Source organism: Lipophrys pholis, assembly GCF_963383615.2.
Source record: "Lipophrys pholis genome assembly, chromosome: 17".
Classification (NCBI taxonomy): Eukaryota; Metazoa; Chordata; class Actinopteri; order Blenniiformes; family Blenniidae; genus Lipophrys; species Lipophrys pholis.
The window spans coordinates 14377770-14396472 of NC_137643.1; the positions used below are offsets into that span (position 1 = coordinate 14377770).

The following is an 18703-nucleotide window of genomic DNA, read 5'->3' on the forward strand; positions in this document are numbered from 1 at the left end:
CAGAGAAGCAGCTTTTCCACGTGTCGACCATTCAGAGGGAAAGACTGTTGTGTCAGTTTTAAAGTGCCATATATTTGCTGCCTGTTAACGGCTGAAAGAGCTAATCCCGGCTGTTTTATGCTGAGTTTCAAGTACAGACACAGACCCTGAGCCAGGCTCAAGCCAGAATGTTTGCACTGCAGCGTGATAATTCGCACTATGCCAGGCTTTGCTTTATACTACTATTTAAAGGTGGCATAATAATTAGGCATCACTCCACCAAACACATTTTCCCTTCTCTTTACGACACACTCAGGGCATTAAAGTGTATCATAGACAACTTAACTCATTATCGCCCCCCAGTCTTCATTGTCTGACTTCTTTAGTCTCTCTGCCTCCATCAGAGGCTGCACGCGACCGCATAAACAAAAACAAAACGCTGCGTGCATTACCTGTCCTACACGAGGTGGCTGTGCGTCCTGGTGGTCGTGAGCAGCGCCTGTCAGTCAGCACAGAGCGGAAAGTGGAGGCGAGGGAACTAAAGTGCGGCTGCTCGACCCCGCTGATCAGTACATGGACCCCCATTAGACCTACATGCACTTATGCATTTCCTATGAGCAGTTGAGTGATGTTAGAAATTACAAGGTTGAGCAAGGTACGATGGTTTTTTTTTTGACGCATTTAATTCGCCAAGCTCGCCAATATCTAAAGTAATTACTGTCTACGGAGTGGAGGATATCTGGCGTCTTACATTTCAGGTAGAGCCAAACAAGACGTAGCCCGGAAGAAGTTCTCTCTTCTCGGCACCGTTTGGCGCTTGTTTTCCGTCAACACCGAGCAGCGGGCGTGGAAAAATCCAACACAACTATTAATCATGCGGGGCGGACACAGACAGCATCCCACTCCCACACCAGTCTTTGTCTTCTCAAACTACAAGTTGAGTGGTAAACTTTTAAAGACGTGAACAGAGGCAGGTCTGATCCTATTAATTCACCTCAAGCAGAAGAATAATGGGGGCTAAACATTAACTTTTTACGCGCGGCTTTAGGACGCAGAAAACAACACTGCTGCTCTTTTGTTGCAACGAGAGTTTGTGTCTGTAATATGTTGTTTTGCTCTCCGACAGATGTGAGGCTGTCACCGGGATTACATGGCTCGACATGACCGCGCAACTGGAAGATTATCTCAAGTTGCCTTTCGCCACCACACCTGAACTTTTCCCTGACCCGGGCAGGGGCTTGGAGAGTTGAGTGGGAAGTTATTTGGGGGTTCAAAACAAGACGAGAAGACGAAAATCAAAGGCTCTCAGCTGGTTCCATGCTTTTTTCCACTTTTTGATGCATTGTTTTCGAGACCTTCTCAAAAAGTAGATGATTGATTCTATTTTACATTTCAGCACGGTTACCATAAAACAAATGATTTGGAGATATTTACACAAACCAGGGCTCCTTATCACTCCTCCGCTAAAAGGAGTTGCAGACCTGTGGATATCTGCCAGAAAGAGTTCCATATCTTCTCACAATGTTGACAATCGGAGCTCTTAGTCATACTAGTCTGAGCAGAAGATCACTCTTTCTGTGAGGTTTACACCGGACCACATAGAGGCTAAGACGGAATTCAACACCCCTTCACTGTAAGGAGTGTTCTCTGTAAACAGATCAACACTCAATACTGTTTGTTTATCGTTGTAATAAAGTGATTTTGATTGTCACGTACAATTGCTTGTTGTTATAAGTTGGAAATGTAATAATAATAATAATAATAATAATAATAATAATAATAATAATAATAATAATAATAATAATAATGATGATGATTTTTCACCCACAAGTTGGCTTTGAATGTTCCTTTTACTGATTATTCAAAGCAACACGTCCCAAGTAATTATTGCTTAAACGCGAAAGTAATCGACGAGGTGACGTTCATTCATTTTGTATTAACTTCATGCATAGAAATACCTCTATTTTTAACTGGATGAATTGATTGAAGTTGTTTTTGCCTTCGGCTGGTTTTAATTTCATGTCAAGTTATTGATGTGTCAGTGACTACCTTGTTCTCATTTGATCTCTACAGTCTACAAAGTGTACGTCTTCAAATGAAGGTAACTAATGAAGTAGTTTTTAACAACAATGTAGAACTAATGGACCAAGCTCGTCTTGGTCTGATAGCAAAAGTTGAGCAAAGTTGTCTTGGATCACAATATCACCTTGAAACATGATATATATTCCACTATCTTGAATACGTAAGGTGTTACCACTAGTACCCAGTTGAAAATGCAATTCAATATATTTCTCAAAAACTGAAAAAAACAAATGCCCCGTTTGACTCCAGAGCAGCGCCAATCAGGGCAACAAATTTACATTCCAGTATTGATCAAATTGAGCAAAAAGCCAATGATTTTTTAAATACGTGAAATATTGTCTCAGTAGTTCAATGACTCCCACAAAGTAAGAATGAGCCAAATCTACTCACAAGTCATGACGGTCAGTGTCCAGCGAAAGGAATTTTGTCAGAAGACAGGAGCCCTGACTCGCACCCTGCAGAGGATCACTTCAAATGAAAATAACTCAGATTTTCAGATCTATTTCTGACCCCGGGGGCATTCATTATTCAACAAGTCACGTGAAGAGGCGAATTAAATTTTCAGCACATTGGAAGTGACCTCTATTCGTGAATCAAATGACTTGAAATCTGTAATTTAGCCATAGTTGGACTTTTTGGAGTCTGCGCAAAATCGGTGCCAATCAGCCAGTGCCATCTCCTACACAGCGTCCATGCTGCGGCAAAAGTCCCTGAACATAGCTGAAGAGATTTTAGATATTTCTGCTGCAAATTTGTTAACTACTTGTTTTTTTATGTGTATTCTGGGTGACACAACATTTGCTATTAAAATCATATTGATTGTGTCTAAAATATACACAAATTCTCATTTGTAAGCGGTTCCTCACTGCGTCTAATTTTGAGGGCGATTTTTTTTGGGTGAATGTCAGTTAATTTACGACTGACTGCACTACAATGCCATTTGTTATGCATTTATTGACATATTCATTGAGCTGAAACGATCACTACCAAGTTAAACAAGGACGTAAAAAACATGCACAATAGCAGCAGCTCATATTTGCTCTACACATCCTGATATGGTATTTCTGTGATGATTTGCAGAGAATCTGTCTCTAAGATAACTCTATGGACATTTTGTGCTGCAAATGTAGCCCTGAGCACTGTTTTTGTTTCCTCCCCGATTCTGGGTAAATTTCATATGAGAAGAAAAAGCTTGCAGAGGTCGCAGCGCTGATGTATGATCTGAACATTGTGTGTGTCGAAAGGTCAGGGGTCAGACGAAGTGCTGCGAGCCGGTGATTGGTCAGAGTCGGCCGTGTCCCCCAGCTGAACTCCCTATTGTTTGGATGTAGCAGGTAGTGACCAACACTCACACTCTGGTGCACTAAGGATGGCTGAAATCTCGGCCAGTCAGAACAATATGTGTGGCCGGATACATTTAACAATTTGGGTTTGGCATGATTCCTGTGTCAGTGAAACCTGCGAAGCTTCACAGCCAAGAGATGATATCTGACTCGACCATATTCCTAACAAATCTCATCTTAAGCCGTGAAAATGCACATGAAGTTCATGCGCATTTTACGCTTAAGACTTTAAGACAGCGCGCCCTTGAAAAACGTAACATACAATTAACAGCGTGTTATCACAGTGTGTACATGTTAACGCACTCCCTGATCCACACTCAGTTATGAACTGAATGCAACTTCACATTTATGACCTAAAATTATTTTTTTTTTATCTCGGAGAATTGTCGTTGCGCATTGATTTCCACGTTATATCTTTGTATAAATGAAATAAAAATGCTTATTAAAATACTGCTTGTATTTATTTTGTGTGTAAGGAACAATTTAATTAAACACCACCACACATTTTTGTAATTAAAGGAAACCAATAATTTTAAACACGCACTTTTGATCAGTGACACAGAACTTAAGAGAATGAAAGTGTTTGGGGTCTAAAATTATATAAATAAATAAAAAAATCCGTGTGCATCATATTTTTAACGACAAACCAAAAGGTATTTTTTCAGATCGCAATAACTGCGTGACATGTTGCGTTTCGGTGAAATCCGAATTTGCCGTGACAGAACATCCAGAAGCCATGTCAGCCTTATCAGTGAAGTACACGTTTATTTCACAAGGACAGATTTATCCTCCACTAACCTACATTACAACAATCATTACTGAGACGACAAATACAGATATTCACAGTTTAGAGCACAGCACAACAGAGGACGCACTAGCACAAATAAAACTGGACCTCACAACAACAAGAAACATAAACCTATTTGACGAAACACTCTCCTTATTTGTGCCTTCATTATGATTTGTCTATGTACATTAGATGTGAAAGTCACTTGGACTACATTCAACAGTAAACCGACCCACTCAAACACACTGACTACACTTCTACTCTGACTGATGCCTTATCTCTAAAACAGCCGTCTGGTTTCTTAACAGGCGTCTACAGAGTCTCACTAAATATCTTTCAAGTATATTAGAACTTTCCATGAGCAATAATAAAAAAATACAAAATAAAAGAGAACATAGAAAAAATGAGTTCAGACTTACTTTCACATCATTCAGTTTTAACTGCAATGATACATTTTGTTCCAAGTCCTACGTTTTGAATGTGCGTTATCCTTCTTTCATAATAATAAACAAATATATAAACACTTCAGTTGCCACCGTGGCAATTAAAGGTGAATTTCAAGCTTATATGAAGAGCGCGAGGACAGCCGGAGAGGGGAGAGGGTACAAAGGATGTGACAGGGGCCCAATGGCAAGGGCGGGGAGAAAGAGATAACACCATGTGTGTGTAAAATACTGAGAATCGGTCCATGAAATTCCACTTGTGTTATTCGCCATCTCAGTCTGGATTGGGTTTAGTTGGGGTTGGGTCCATTCGTGCACTATAGACCCGCGGTGCACGGCGTGGGGACAAGCTGCTGGCCTGTTTTGATTTGCTGCTGCTGCTGCTGCTGCTGCTGCTGGGGCCCCGAGGATGAAGACGAGGCCGAGCTTGAGGAGCGGATCTTGGTGTTGGGAAGCTTGTGCTCCTTTTTCCACTTCATCCTCCGGTTCTGAAACCAGATCTTGACCTGGCGCTCGGACAGACACATGGTGTGCGCAATTTCCACCCGTCTGCGCCGGGTGAGGTACCGGTTGAAGTGGAACTCCTTCTCCAGCTCCAGAGCCTGCTGGCGGGTGTAGGCAGTGCGGGACCTCTTGGGCACTCCTCCATTGTAACTGGCATTGACTGAGAGGGGGGAAAAGCCATACACAGGCAAGCAAGCAGGTGTTACATGCAGGTTGATAGCGTTTATTCTAAAGCCCTTAGTTCCGCCACTGGACACATTATGGGGTGTAAAACTAAAATATTTCAGTGTTTGGTCGGGGAAATTACAGCCGTTTTGTTTGCATTACTCCATTTCTTGTTTCAGTTAACAGGCATGACCTCAATATGGAGATGTCGAGTGTACAAGCATTCGCATCCAGGGACAGATCAAGCTCAGAAATGATTAACAAAACAGCGGGGTTGAATATTACAGTTTGGCCGGGCTCCAGTGGTGGAGGTAGTTTGGGTTAAAAAGCAACAAAGGCACATGGCCCCGACAGACGAACACAGGCAATAAAATTTACGAGGGTCCTTAATTACCGACCCTGCTGCTCGATAGTCGTAAATTGCTGTTGTAAGGGCTGCTACTAGTGCCGCCTCAATAGGCGTGCGTGTGTTCCAGTGGTTGTTTCTCAGTGGTTCTGCTGTTTAACCGTGACGATAACTCACCGGTGTTAACGTGGACCTTTTTCATCCAAGGATAGACCACCGGCTCCTTGCCCTTCGCCACGCCGGGATATACCTCACCGGCGAGGCTGCAGTCTTTGCTGGCATTTGCCCCTGCGCCACCGTCTGGGGCCGCGGTGAGACGCGGACCGTGGCTCTGTGGAACCGGCTGCGGCTGTGCGTGGTGGCCATCGCTGAAATCGTCGAGTCCAGCGGCGGGGACGTTACCGTAATCATATCCCGATTCCGTGTAGTTTGACCTCGGATAGGATGGCTCGTCGTGATGGGGAAAGCCCGTATCTTTTGGCCGCTCGTAGTAGTCGCCGGGGTTGGGGATGTATCCGCTCTGCTGATATTCGTCGCATGGAGGAAAGGATGGCTCGATATAGTTGGAGTTTATCAAGTAGGAACTCATGGTCATTAATTTGTGAAGTGCAACAATACTAATTTTTATCGCGCTGTCGTTTTTCTGATCTCCCCAAAACCCTCCTACTCCCTGTCAAATGTACAAAGTTGCCTGGTCACGTGCGAGGAGCCACCAATCACCGCGTGTCCTGTGGGCATCATGTAAACAGGAACCAATGGAAAGCATGGCACTGGTACCACCAGCGCCGCTCGGACTGGCTTACGTTGGTGTTTTCCTTATTAAATCACAGCATATAAAGCAAAACCAATAAACTAACTTGTTTACTGCAAAGAGCCAAACTTATATGGGTGAGGCTTCTCCTGCATGTGAAGCACTCGAGTGAAACAGAAAGTGGATGGCACACACGAGTCAAATTGATGATTAAAAAGGTTATGCACAAACAAAGCACTATCTTTGAAAAAAACAAACATCAATACAGGTTGGTGGAGTTGAGTTTTGCTTGAGAATAAAATACAATCACAGAAATACTCCTATGAATCACCGCACAGTGCAATATCGCACTCAAAACAGTGATGTGCGCAAGCTCTCTGTCCAGCTGAAGAGCCGGTTTACTGCGGACATTACAGTCTGCACATGAAGCTTGTGCATCTATAAAGTCTGGATTCATGCATTCGAAAGTACAATAAACCCGCCTTCAGTTGCAAACATGTATAGATAAACAACAGCCACATGTCACTGCAATGAATGCCATCACATCACAACAATCTAGTTTAGTTGTTTTTCTTGTTGTCCTGCAATAATACCATGATAAACTTGTTGTTGACAGCATGAAACCCCACATACTAACAGTTGTTACGTGTTGCTTACGATTGGAAAAATCATTCAAACACCGTTTAAAACAACTGACCAGCAAGGAAGTCAGAACTGACTATCAATAAACCATGCAGCAAATATAATTTAGAATAAGATGTGTCAGGTACAATACGTCTGCATGCTAGAAAAACAGCTCAGACTGTTATTCCATTTTTTAAGATTTCTGCTAATCCTCCAACAAGCAAGTATTTGTGTGAAACGTATGCTATAAATACTGGTAAAATAAAAAGTCCCTCCTCTGTTTTGTCACATTATTGTAGAGCCAAAGAACAATTTACCAGCATAGGATATTTGGATTTATCAATAATAATAATAATAATAATAATAATAATAATAATAATAATAATAATAATAATAATAATAATAATAATAATAATAATAATAATAATAATATTCTCATACCTGTGGATGCAACGATAATATTACAGTATTTTAGTAACTTTCTCTGTCTGTATAATACAAAATGAAGAGAAACTGACCGTGTTTCTCGCCGTCAGCCCTCACGTCCACGTCCTGTTTCCCCTCCATATCGGTGATGGCACACTGTATCTGCGTCCCTTGCAGATGCAGCAGCTTTTCACAAAGCAGATCCACACTGTCCACGTCAACAAGGCCCCTGCATGGAGAAACAAGAGGCCAAACTTCGGAAATATTGAAAGCTTTTCTTTTCTCTCCTTTTTTCTCTCTTCTCTCTTGTCTCCCACCCCCCCATTCTCTTCACTCCCCCAAACAGAGATAACTTCTGCCTGACCCCAAAGTGACACCGTTTCCATTTTGTTTCTGATTAATCTTGCCCATTGACAGTCTTTGTTAAACAACAAGGCGTGCCCTTTTTTCCAAAGAGGCGACATTTTCATATCTGTTAGACGCAGTGACCTGGGGTTCACCCCGGACTTGGACTTCAGTTTTGAAGGCTCTGTTCAGCTCCGGGGGCGATGGGAGAGCACTCAGCGTGGGCCAGCAACCACTAAGGTCCACAAAGGATTTCAAAAATGCGATACAAAAAGACCTACAACGATTTCAGGAGCTCATAATGTGCTGTGAGATAAAATATGAATGCATGCATGCGAAAATAAACTAAAAAACACCAAAACAAAAACGAGCTCATAAAACTCATAGAAATAAACAGATGTGCTGCACATGACCAGCAACGTAATTTTATTTTTATATTGCGTATCATCGGCTGCAGATTTTTTTGGGGCGTTCTGATGCAGATGACTGAAAAGCGCACAGTACAAAAATTGCCATTCACTTCATGGTTGCACACTGTTGCTGTGAGGCACAGCAGCCACCTTGTGTATCTCACAGGCGTCCCCTTCACCTAACTCATTGTAAATGGCAGCTGATGTACTTTCCTCCGAAGATCCGCTGTATCCGTATGGCCGAGAGACCACCTGAGAGGCAATATGTCAACATAATGTCAACGGGTAAGACGACTTCACATGATATCTAAATTTACAGTCAGCTGCCATTCCATTATATATAGGTCCTGTATAAATATGGACCAGGTCATCTCGGCTATTATCCACTTACTGTAAGGTATCCTTGCGTGAATAACAGTGGCTGTTTCACACATCGGTCTCCGTGTTGCTTGTTATTCAGCTGTGAGTAACTTTATTAAAACGTATGGCCTCAAGATTTGAATTCACAGCCCGAAAAAGAGGCCTGTTGGATTGCGATTTAGTGCCATCTCACTTCCAGGCCTGCAAGCTGCTTCTGTTTGAGGCACCTGAAATTATCCACGGTGTGCCAAAAACACATTGCAAATTAGAAACATCCAATTTAATCGTGGGTTTAAAGGCAAAATCTTATCGGCAAAGTCAAATCATCTCGTCATTTCACAGTTGATGCTCCGCAAAATTTAAGACCTACTTTGCGTTTGATGTGAACACAATCTTTTGTTTTGTTAACATTTGATTCCAGGATAACCTGAGCCAACAGCCTACGCTGGGTGTCCGCTTTCACTGTATATATACCGTGAAGTGAAGGTCTATTTAAGCAATATTCATCATGCTGACAGTTTACTGTAAATTTAGATTATCAGAGAAGTGCTGTGACGATGGTGACAGATTGCAGATGGCTCTCACAAGGTCTCCTGTCTGTGTGGAGCCCTGAATGACAACGGGATGAGAAATCCTCTCTGCATTCAAAATGTGCCAAGGATCCAGGATAAAAAACACATTTCATGCCTTTATGGAAATATTTTGTTGCAGGTAAACACTGATAATAAATATTTTCTTCTCTTTAAAGACGTGTCGTGTGTGATTGACCTTTGCACCACTGGAGACAAAAATTGAAAACTGAACGTGACTTTTGAAATTAATAAATGTGGACATGAGTTTCTGTTCACATTGGTTATAAACATTGAATGAACTCACGTGGAGAGTTTTTTTTTTTTAAAGCAGAAAAACCTGAGGAAAAATGGCGAAAAAGTTGGTGCATCTTGTGAGAAAAGTGTATTAAGACTGCCCTCACTCCTCTACGTGATGCAACCAGATGTATATAGAGGGGATTCAAGACTTCAGGCAACAGTTTCAAGCGAATGTTCTCAAAACGTACAAATGACAACATATGGGCCAAACTGCAGAAAAGCTGCCCAAATAGCCAATTAGACAGAGTGTTTAAAGCAATTCTAGAGTATATTCGGGGCCTGAAAGTATCAAACAATTTGGCTCATATTTATGCCAAATCTTGTATCATATAATAAGGATCAAATGTGTATATCAACAGAGTTGTACATTTGACTGAATTTGGTCATATGTTTTAACAATAGTTATTAATAATTTTTTGCACTTGCAGTTGAACAAATTCGACATATAATGGGTTCATTTATAGTTATATAGGTGGCTTTTAACGGGTGCTTTTCACTCTTTACCCGGAGATGTTTTCTTTCATATGAGTATATTTTTTAATATTTCCCTTCATCATGGTGAATATGATTAAATTACGCATGAAAAAACCTTTGGTGTTTTTCAAAATAGAAAGCTTATATTAATTTTATTTCACATTAATATAATAAATAATGAATTTGTTGCGATATCGCATCTGACTATTTGTAGGTGATCAATGATCGAGTTTTTTGAGAAATATAGATTAAGGTCAAAACTCTTGATTTTCTGTTTATTGAGAGAGTTTTACCATATAGGCGAGATTTAAAACATAATATGTAAAGCTTTAATTTATTTTAGTGTCGTCCTGTTAAAATGGTGCGTGCTATTCTCGAAGGTGTATTCATACCCGCAGTTAAAGGTTAACACTTTTATTTTCTTACGGATTTTTTGGGGTATGATCATTCATAGGCGAAGGAACAAATGAAAGACGCAAAGAAGACAAAAACGATTTTGGATAAAAATTTGAAAAATGAAATGAGTTCCTTTAAGAGTCACAAAAACATCTGTGCCATTTCTGTCTTTTAAAAGGGCTTCTATTCAGCTGATCAGGAAGAGAGGGGCTAAATGTTTTTTAAGGGATCCGGGGGCTCATGTTGGGGGCCGTGGGCCTTCCCATTACCCTGTGACCGGGTCGAAAGTATCAATCCTCAGAATGCAAATTTTGCCCTCGTCCCCAAACATATCAAATGCAATTTATTCAAAGGAAATTCACCAATCAACCGCCCTAATAAAACGAAAGCCACTCAATCTTGTTGCAGGGGACGGGTGGGGGGCTCCTCTCCCCTGGTCCCTAACGCGAGGTCACTGCGCTTCCAGGGTTCACCTGGAGTGCACCGTGCAACATATGTAATGCAAAGCTATTCTGCCTTTTGTGTGGAGAGTCAAGATCGCTATTATGAGGCTGGCATCAAGCTCCGAGTGAACAGATGACGGTGACTTGTTCAGCGCGTAAACTTTTGACCCCAATTTTTCCTTTTCTTCTGCAGCTATGTCTCTCTCATCAGTGCCCCCCCTCCTTTCATTCAAACGAAAAGTTGATTTTAACAATGTGTACATCTCTCGCCATCACGAGGATCATTCTCACACATTTGATGAGCGCAGAAGATGCCAGCACAAAATCTAAAATGCGATTGTGACTTTGTGATGTTTCCAACGACCACAGGGTTGAAGAGATAAATCCAGAAAGCTCCCACTCAAGACTAATAGGGCCGTAAAATATGCAAATCATTCATTAGCGTTAGAGCACCCAAAGCAGCCAACAGTCTTTGTTGGAGGCAACACTGCAAGTTTTATCCGCCCTCTGTCTCTCTCTCACTCACTCTCCGCAGCCTTCTCCTCCGGTGCAGGATATTACCACAGGCTCTCGGCCCTTTGCTATAACTTCATTTACACGCATTATGCTTATAGGCAACGCCAAGCGAACGTGTCATTAACGTGGAGGCGCGTGTACGCGCGCGCCACCGTGGGTGTGTGAGTGGTTTTCCCCTCGCTATGCAGCAGTGTGACAGTGAACTTGGCCTAAAGCGAGCTCTGCTGGTGGCTCTGAGAGGATGCAGATTTATCTTGGTGCTGTGGCTGACCTCCACATGAACCTGCAGCGCTCCCCTCTCTCTCTGCCTGGCAGTGCGCCGCACATGGGGCCCTGTCGAATTTCTCCTTTTGAAATATTGGCAAAGGTTTTTAATTTTCATACAGTCGTCCTCTTGCTTTGACCTATTATCTTTTTCTCCCTGTGCAGGATTCAACTGAAAGGAGTCGACGTCCTTATTTTTCTGAGGATGGTGACCAGTGGTTTAGTTTTGTTCAGTAAAGAATTGGGGGTTTTCAGCAATATACCGTTAAATGTTAAGATCACCAAAGACAAGGCATTTTTTTTATATAATGTATAACTGAAAGAGTTAAACAATAAATCGATAAGAGAAATCCACTTAATTGTATAGAACATGTCATTGAATTCAGATTTGAAAGCCTTAAAAGCCAGGAAGAGAGAATTAAATGGTCATGAAAGCTCAATTATAGATATACCTGTTTATTTGTTATTTTAAGGTTCAGAAATAGCTTCCAATGATTTTCTAATGATGAAGGCCTTCCGCCCAAAACAATAAAACCCAGATTTTGAAGTATTGTCGCTGTCAAACAGTGTGACCTTTGCAAATTCGCAGAGGCACCAAAATTACACAAAGTCCAATGAACACCTTTTGTTCATAAAAATTCAATGAAGGCCCAAATAAGTTATTTTATAAGTTTCCTTTGAGGATTTCAAACAAGCGCTTTGAGTCACACATCCATTTGAGGGTGAAAATCCAACAAAATTACTGTTATATACTTTAAGCCAAAGATGTATCAGTTTCTTAGTTGATGTATTTGAGAGTCAGTGTCCACTGCTGACCCGTTTCACTGTGGCCAGCCAAGAGGTCACCACAGAGCGAGAGTGGATTTAAAGAGGTCATTTGAACTTTTCAACCCCAAACACAAAACGACTTGGTTGACACAAAACGGAATTCCTTTTAAATGTCTGCCCTGCTGCTGTTTCTTTCCTTGTTGTGTTTACTTGACACTGTTTACAGCCTGCCCTAAAGCCATACACGGTGTCAACATGTGGCGCGCACGCAGCGCTCAGTAGAACTCCAACTTTTTTTTCTCAGGGATAGACCTACAACTTCCAAAAGTCATCAGCCCATATAGAATCCAATCAAACCCGAATCGCTGTAAATCTGCGTGGTCTGCATGAGTGTTTAACTTTATGAAGGAAATCCACACACACTCGACGAGCCCCTTGGAAACTTTCTGGCTCACTGTCTGTGAATCCTCCAATGTAATAAAACGACAACAACTCCAAGTTTGTGGGGGTGGAAATGGACACAGAGATAATTATCCAACATGTAAAAATGGATTATGAGTTACACCACAGATGGAGGGAAACAAGTTACACGGGGAAGGAAGCAATTAAATAGCCATGAGCCGGACCCAACCCTGCGCAACATCTGCCGAGACCAGAATTCAGCACTCCACAACTGACAAATTAGTGTAATGGACTAATAGGGACGGATAGAGGGAGCGAATACAATAATAAGACTGTTAAACAGAGGCTGGCTGTTCAGAGGCTACCGGCTCGTCTAGAGAAACTTACCCAGAGACGCGGTCCTCACCCTGGAGTGCGTCCGGTCCATACTGAGGCAGACTGAGTCATAGTGATGGTCTGTACCGGTCAAGTAACACTTACAGCCTGCAAAGAGAGAGTCAGACGAAGCCTCGCCGTCAGTGCGATTATATGTTATGTGCAATATACTGTCAACTCCCCAAAACCATAAAACTTACTTTAATGGCTACCACGTGACCGTTTATGGCCAGTGAGCCTATCTGGCCGCTCTCCGGATGATTTTTACGATCTAATTCATAGACAAAACCCCCATTCATTTAGCACCCAAATGTCAGAGAGCCAAAACCGGCCCTAATAAAGTTTACAGCTTTAAAAGTCGAGCTAACTCTCCGGGAATAGCCCAGGAGTCTGTGCGTAAAAGGGACACCCGGCCCCAGGAGCCCGTAAGTGGCCAAGGACCCCAAAAGCCCCCAGCGCGTGAGTAAGGTGAGTAAAACCAGCAGCTTTCAGTCAATGGGACCTGTTGAATTCGGTGACGTTTAACTTGAGTGAAGTGTGCCAGTTGTTGTTTTTTTTTGTTGTTTTTTCTGCACAACACATGCAATCGATTTCAGGATATGTGACCAAAGAGGAAATTGTGAGTCATTTCTGGTGTGGCACAAAGACATAAAAGTGTTAAACACAAGTACAAAAACTCACTGGCAGGTTGCCGTTCCAGTAGAAAGTTTATTATAACGGCCATCAGGTTCATCATGATCATGATCATTATCATTATTATTATTATTATTATTATTATTATTATTATTATAGTATATCTTGACTTCCAGTCTTTTAAAAACATTTACAAAAAGCTTATCACGATGGAGCTATACACATAGGCAATGGCATTTACTGTGGGACCCTCCACATAAAAACAGCTAAAGAGAAAACAGACAAAACACTTTTTTTTTTACTAAGATGTTGCGCCCATGGTGAACAACGCAAACAGCGACTCCTGCAAAAACAAAGATACCAGGCACAGCTACTGTACATACAAGGGTGAGTCGGCACCTTTGTCCATACACGTGTTCACGACGCATACAAAAACCACACAAAGGCGTATACGTACTCTGCTGGCTCTACTTTTTGGAAGCAAGTTATCTGACAATACATCAAACAAATAAATACATACATATACAGTACATACATAGAAAACGGAGGCTAAACACAAATTAACTCATCCTCAACCATCTTATTTATTAAGCTGTTATTGTTGAGTGCATCACACAGGTTTCTTTTTTTACTGGATTTATTTGCGGCAGGTAGCATTTCAAGCTTTGACATTTTTATTTTTTTTCCCGTCTGAACAAGAAATAACTTAAACAAACATTTATTTCAATTTGTTTTTTTTAACTTCTAAATCTAGACAACTGTACATAATGCATTTTACGCACATAAGCATAACCACTGAGGGAGTAAAAAGAACATAATATTAGGGAATATAATTGGACTGCTGGGCATACAGAAAGCTGAGGTGGGGCGCATCTTTGTCCAGCCCGTTTACAAGTCTCTGCGCTTTCTGGAATAGGAACAGGAGTTGATATGACAATCTTTTTTATTTTTGTGGAGCTCGTAATCAGGTGGTCGAGTTGGGAATATCAGGGCCTGTAGACTCCCCCGCCTGCAGCCGCCATGCTCATGCTTTTTAGCTTGTTGTCCTTCTTCCACTTCATCCTGCGGTTCTGAAACCAGATTTTGATCTGTCTCTCTGAGAGGCAGAGGGCATGGGCGATCTCGATCCTCCGCCTGCGGGTCAGGTACCGGTTGAAGTGGAACTCCTTCTCCAGCTCCAGGGTCTGGTACCGGGTGTATGCAGTTCTGGCTCTCTTCCCCTCCGGACCAGCTAAATCTAATGCACAAACAAGAGTTGAAGATACATATCAGATGCAGCTCGTTTATTAATAACACATTGATAACTTTTTTCCAATTACATTTCTGCTTAATTACATATTCGTCACAATTATATTATTTTAGCAAAAAGCAAAAAGAAAATGCGAAACCTAAATCACGACTGAGACACAAGTGGCACCAAATACTCCACAGTGAATAAGAAAATATAGGTAATTAAGTTAGATGAAGGTATTTTCAAATGCATTTCGCAGAAAGGAAATATTGCAGTGAAATATTAAGAATTATAGCCTGACTTGCATCAAAGAGGATCACAATAGCTAAGCGAAAAGACATTTATCCGAGAACAATCAAATATATCAAAAGTAAATTTAATCTTCTTTGTAATATTACTCCGTACCTGGGATACACTCATATCATGTCATATGTCATATGTCCTTTTGCAAAGTATGTTTTTCTAGTATTAAAATAACAGCAAACTAACGCAGTGGCAATTTTTACACAACTTTGTTTGTAGGCATGAAAGAGCCTGGATACGATACGAGAAGGTCGTTTTTATTTTTTGCAGTAAAGAAACACTAGGTTTCTACACAACACACAGAATCGAAAGAATATCAGTAAACAGGGCAGATTACCATGATTTATGTGTAGTTTCCTCATCCACGGATATATCTGCGGCTGACTGGAGTCGGTGACATTTTGAGGAGTTGTCGGTGCGCTTCCCGCAGGCTTCTCTTCCTCCAGGGGGGAAGCTTTGGACACACAGTCCCGACTGAGCAGCAGCGTGCCTCCTCCGTTCGAACTCGCACACGGGGTCGAGCAGGGCGTGGGTATGGAGTTTTTTACGGCTCTGTGCTGGGATTGCGTCTCGGTGACCGGGGACGAGCTGCTGGCGACGGAGGAGCAGGGGAGCGGGTCAGGTGGAGGCGATAGAGACGAGTTCCCGTTGCTGCCGGTGGACTGGTTATACCTGACAGGCTCCACGGACGCTGTCGTTGCCGCTGAGTGACTCGGGGAGTAGCCCTGCGTCCGCTCGTTGCCCACAAAGTGTCCGGCACCGGTCCGCCCGACTGTTAAGTCCATTCCGTTGTAGCCATACCCGTACCTGCTAGAGTGCATGGCTGTGGAGTCCCTGTATTGCTCGTTTGCAGTACTATGGTCTCCATAATTATGTAACTGGAAGTCCGCGCCATTGGGATAGCGACCGCAGAATGAGTTCACAAAATAGGAGCTCATTTGTTGACAGTTCCACCGTTTGCTGGTTGTCGGTATTGTTTGTGTATTTTTAGTTATTTTTAGCCGTAAACAGTATAAACCTGTGTTCTTGATTTGTGGCTCTTATGGTTTAGCGCGTCCTATAGCACCCTTGCACAATTTATGATGAATTATGGAAATGAGTGGGACATGGACTTGATTCTCTCTTACGTAGGCACCCAAATATGGGGTACGGCAAGGAATCACGTGCTTTTGTTGACCAGTCGTAAATCCTGCTTGGTGACCTCCAGAGGTAAACTCGTGCACGCAGGAAATACTGGGTGGGAGGGGGAGGGTGCGCGCCTCCATGCGCTTGGAGCTGGGGCAAACTCTCAGGCACGGTTCGGGTGTTTTGGATTGTCGTGGTGCGCCATCCTCTGGTTCAACTGTTGCACTGCGTGTCTGCGGCGCTTTCCGAGGCGTGGGCTCCGCACGGGGTCATTCCGAGGTTAACGACCATTGCGGCAAAAAAAAAAAAAAAAACAACGGGCTCCTAAACAATACAACAAGTGACATGCTGGGAGTGCAATCTCCGCGATGATAGTGTACAGAAATAATTCGATCAGAATCTGTTATGCACGTTATGATAGGCGATGGGTGTGAATACTCTGCACTTAATGGAATAAAAGCCCATTCAAGGCATGGCTGCGCGTTTTAACACGTTTTTCCTTATAATCGTGAAATAACTGAACGACCCCTCACGGGGAAAAAATACTAATAAATAAATGTTTGTTGAGAGGACATAAAACTGAACATCATATGATCGAATAATACCACATAGACAGCCATCCGAGGCCTGTCGTTTATCCAACATTGAAAATTAATAACTGCATGTATAGGCTTTATATGAACACACAAATATTGTTTATAAGAAAGTTAAATGTTAACGATGCCAAACCACAGACATTTAGATGATCACTAACACGAGCCTGTGGTACGCAACCCGTTATTTCGGTGTTATTTAAAGCCGAGTCTTTCGTCAAATTCACCGTAAAACAGTCAGGATTATAAGATGCAGCCCGATTATTTTATTTGTATATCAACAGAACATAGATCATCACATTTAATTTCTTTTTTCTCCTTTTTCTTTTTCTTTTTTGTAGAAATCTTACAGTTCAAAGCTTTGTGGTGTCAATTTGGAATACATAGAAATACGAAAGACTAGAAGAAGAAATAAGATGGTGTTTAAAAGCAAAGTTTTTCATGGTTCAAATAGCTTTTTTACAAATGTCGAAACGGACAAAAATATCTTTATTTGCTATTCGGTCTCGTACACGTCAGAAATGTAGAGGTTCAGTGGTTTTCCACATGTAAAAAAGATGATTCGACTGCTTCTCTTGGAAGAATCGCCTTGTCAAGTCCGAGTAACTTTATGAATAACTTCATACTGACTCGTTTTTAAGCTTGATTTCCTTCTTCCTTCAAGATTCGAACTCGCGCCCACAAACTTAGTGAAATATTTTGCATGAAAAATAATAATAATAACGAAGCACTCCATGTACAATTTGAAATGACGCATGAGTTGATTTCACAATTCAAAGTCTCGCTAAACAGTAGTAGTAAAAACCTTGATGTTGCAGTATAAAACGTGAGAGACAAGTATCAAAAAGTGTCCAAATTCTATCATGAGAGCGGTCAGAAGTGAACAAAAAACATAAAAGCACCACACAGCACAGGGTCTGACATGGACGTGCCGCCTCAATAAAAGGCTCGGCGCAGCGTCCGGCGCGCTCCGTTTGGTTCCCTTCTCCTGGAATTTTTATGGCACCTTCGGCTCTGGAATAAGGCATTAACTTGTCCTCTGGTTTCCTCCGCATACCCTTTCCCCAGAGCCGCCAATTTACCCAGCACAAGCCCATTCCTGTGTTACTGACAAGAACACTGAGATGGAATATTTATTCTGTCCCAGGTATGTGTGCTCTTTGTGGTAGTAGAGCCCCAGAAGGCACTGTGCGAGGCAGGGTGAATACCGGGCTCCTGCATGCGCATGGAGTGGCGGCCTTACACCGACTTAGTGTTGGCTAAACAAGTCAAGCCCGAGCAGCTGATTTATAGTTGGCCAATGGCGACCAAGTTCCCACGAAAATTATTTTTTCAAGCTGAGCCAAGGACACACCCAGGAACTAAGTAAGGACTAAAAGACAGAGGAGTGGTGAAAAAAGTGTGTGTGCTGGTGTGAGACGTGTGTCAGGGGCCGGGGAGGGTGGGTGGTGGTGGTGGAGGTTGTGTGGTGAGTCACTGGTGCAGGAAACAAGGAGGGCAGTGCACTCTGCAGGCACCTTCACACACTTGCACTCGTAAGACGTCAAACAAATAAAATCTACTCACACTTGAGTGATTAGTTAGAAACGAATAAATAAAGGCTTTTTAAAATACACATTGTGAGTTGTAGAATATGACTAAAAATAATTCCCCTAGTTTTTTGGGGGGATGTCTTTTTCTTTCTTCCCTTTTTGGTGTATTGCAAACATTCATTTTTGTCGACAAACTAAATCACACATCAGTGCC

At 42.1% G+C, this 18703-nt stretch overlaps 2 protein-coding genes across 2 annotated transcripts; both read right to left on the bottom strand.

Annotated features, from left to right (window-relative positions):
* Nucleotides 1-4144: 4144 nt before the first annotated feature.
* hoxa4a (homeobox A4a) lies at nucleotides 4145-6871 on the bottom strand. The gene is made up of 2 exons (XM_080484288.1): nucleotides 5827-6871; nucleotides 4145-5298 (listed from the first exon to the last, which is right to left on the bottom strand). Exons 1-2 carry the CDS (start codon nucleotides 6242-6244, stop codon nucleotides 4952-4954), a joined length of 765 nt encoding a protein of 254 aa, XP_080340414.1. The 5' UTR covers nucleotides 6245-6871; the 3' UTR covers nucleotides 4145-4951.
* Nucleotides 6872-14005: 7134 nt separating this feature from the next.
* hoxa5a (homeobox A5a) lies at nucleotides 14006-16323 on the bottom strand. Its single transcript, XM_080484291.1, has 2 exons — nucleotides 15577-16323; nucleotides 14006-14942 (listed from the first exon to the last, which is right to left on the bottom strand). Exons 1-2 carry the CDS (start codon nucleotides 16175-16177, stop codon nucleotides 14692-14694), a joined length of 852 nt encoding a protein of 283 aa, XP_080340417.1. The 5' UTR covers nucleotides 16178-16323; the 3' UTR covers nucleotides 14006-14691.
* Between the last annotated feature and the right edge of the window lie 2380 nt (nucleotides 16324-18703).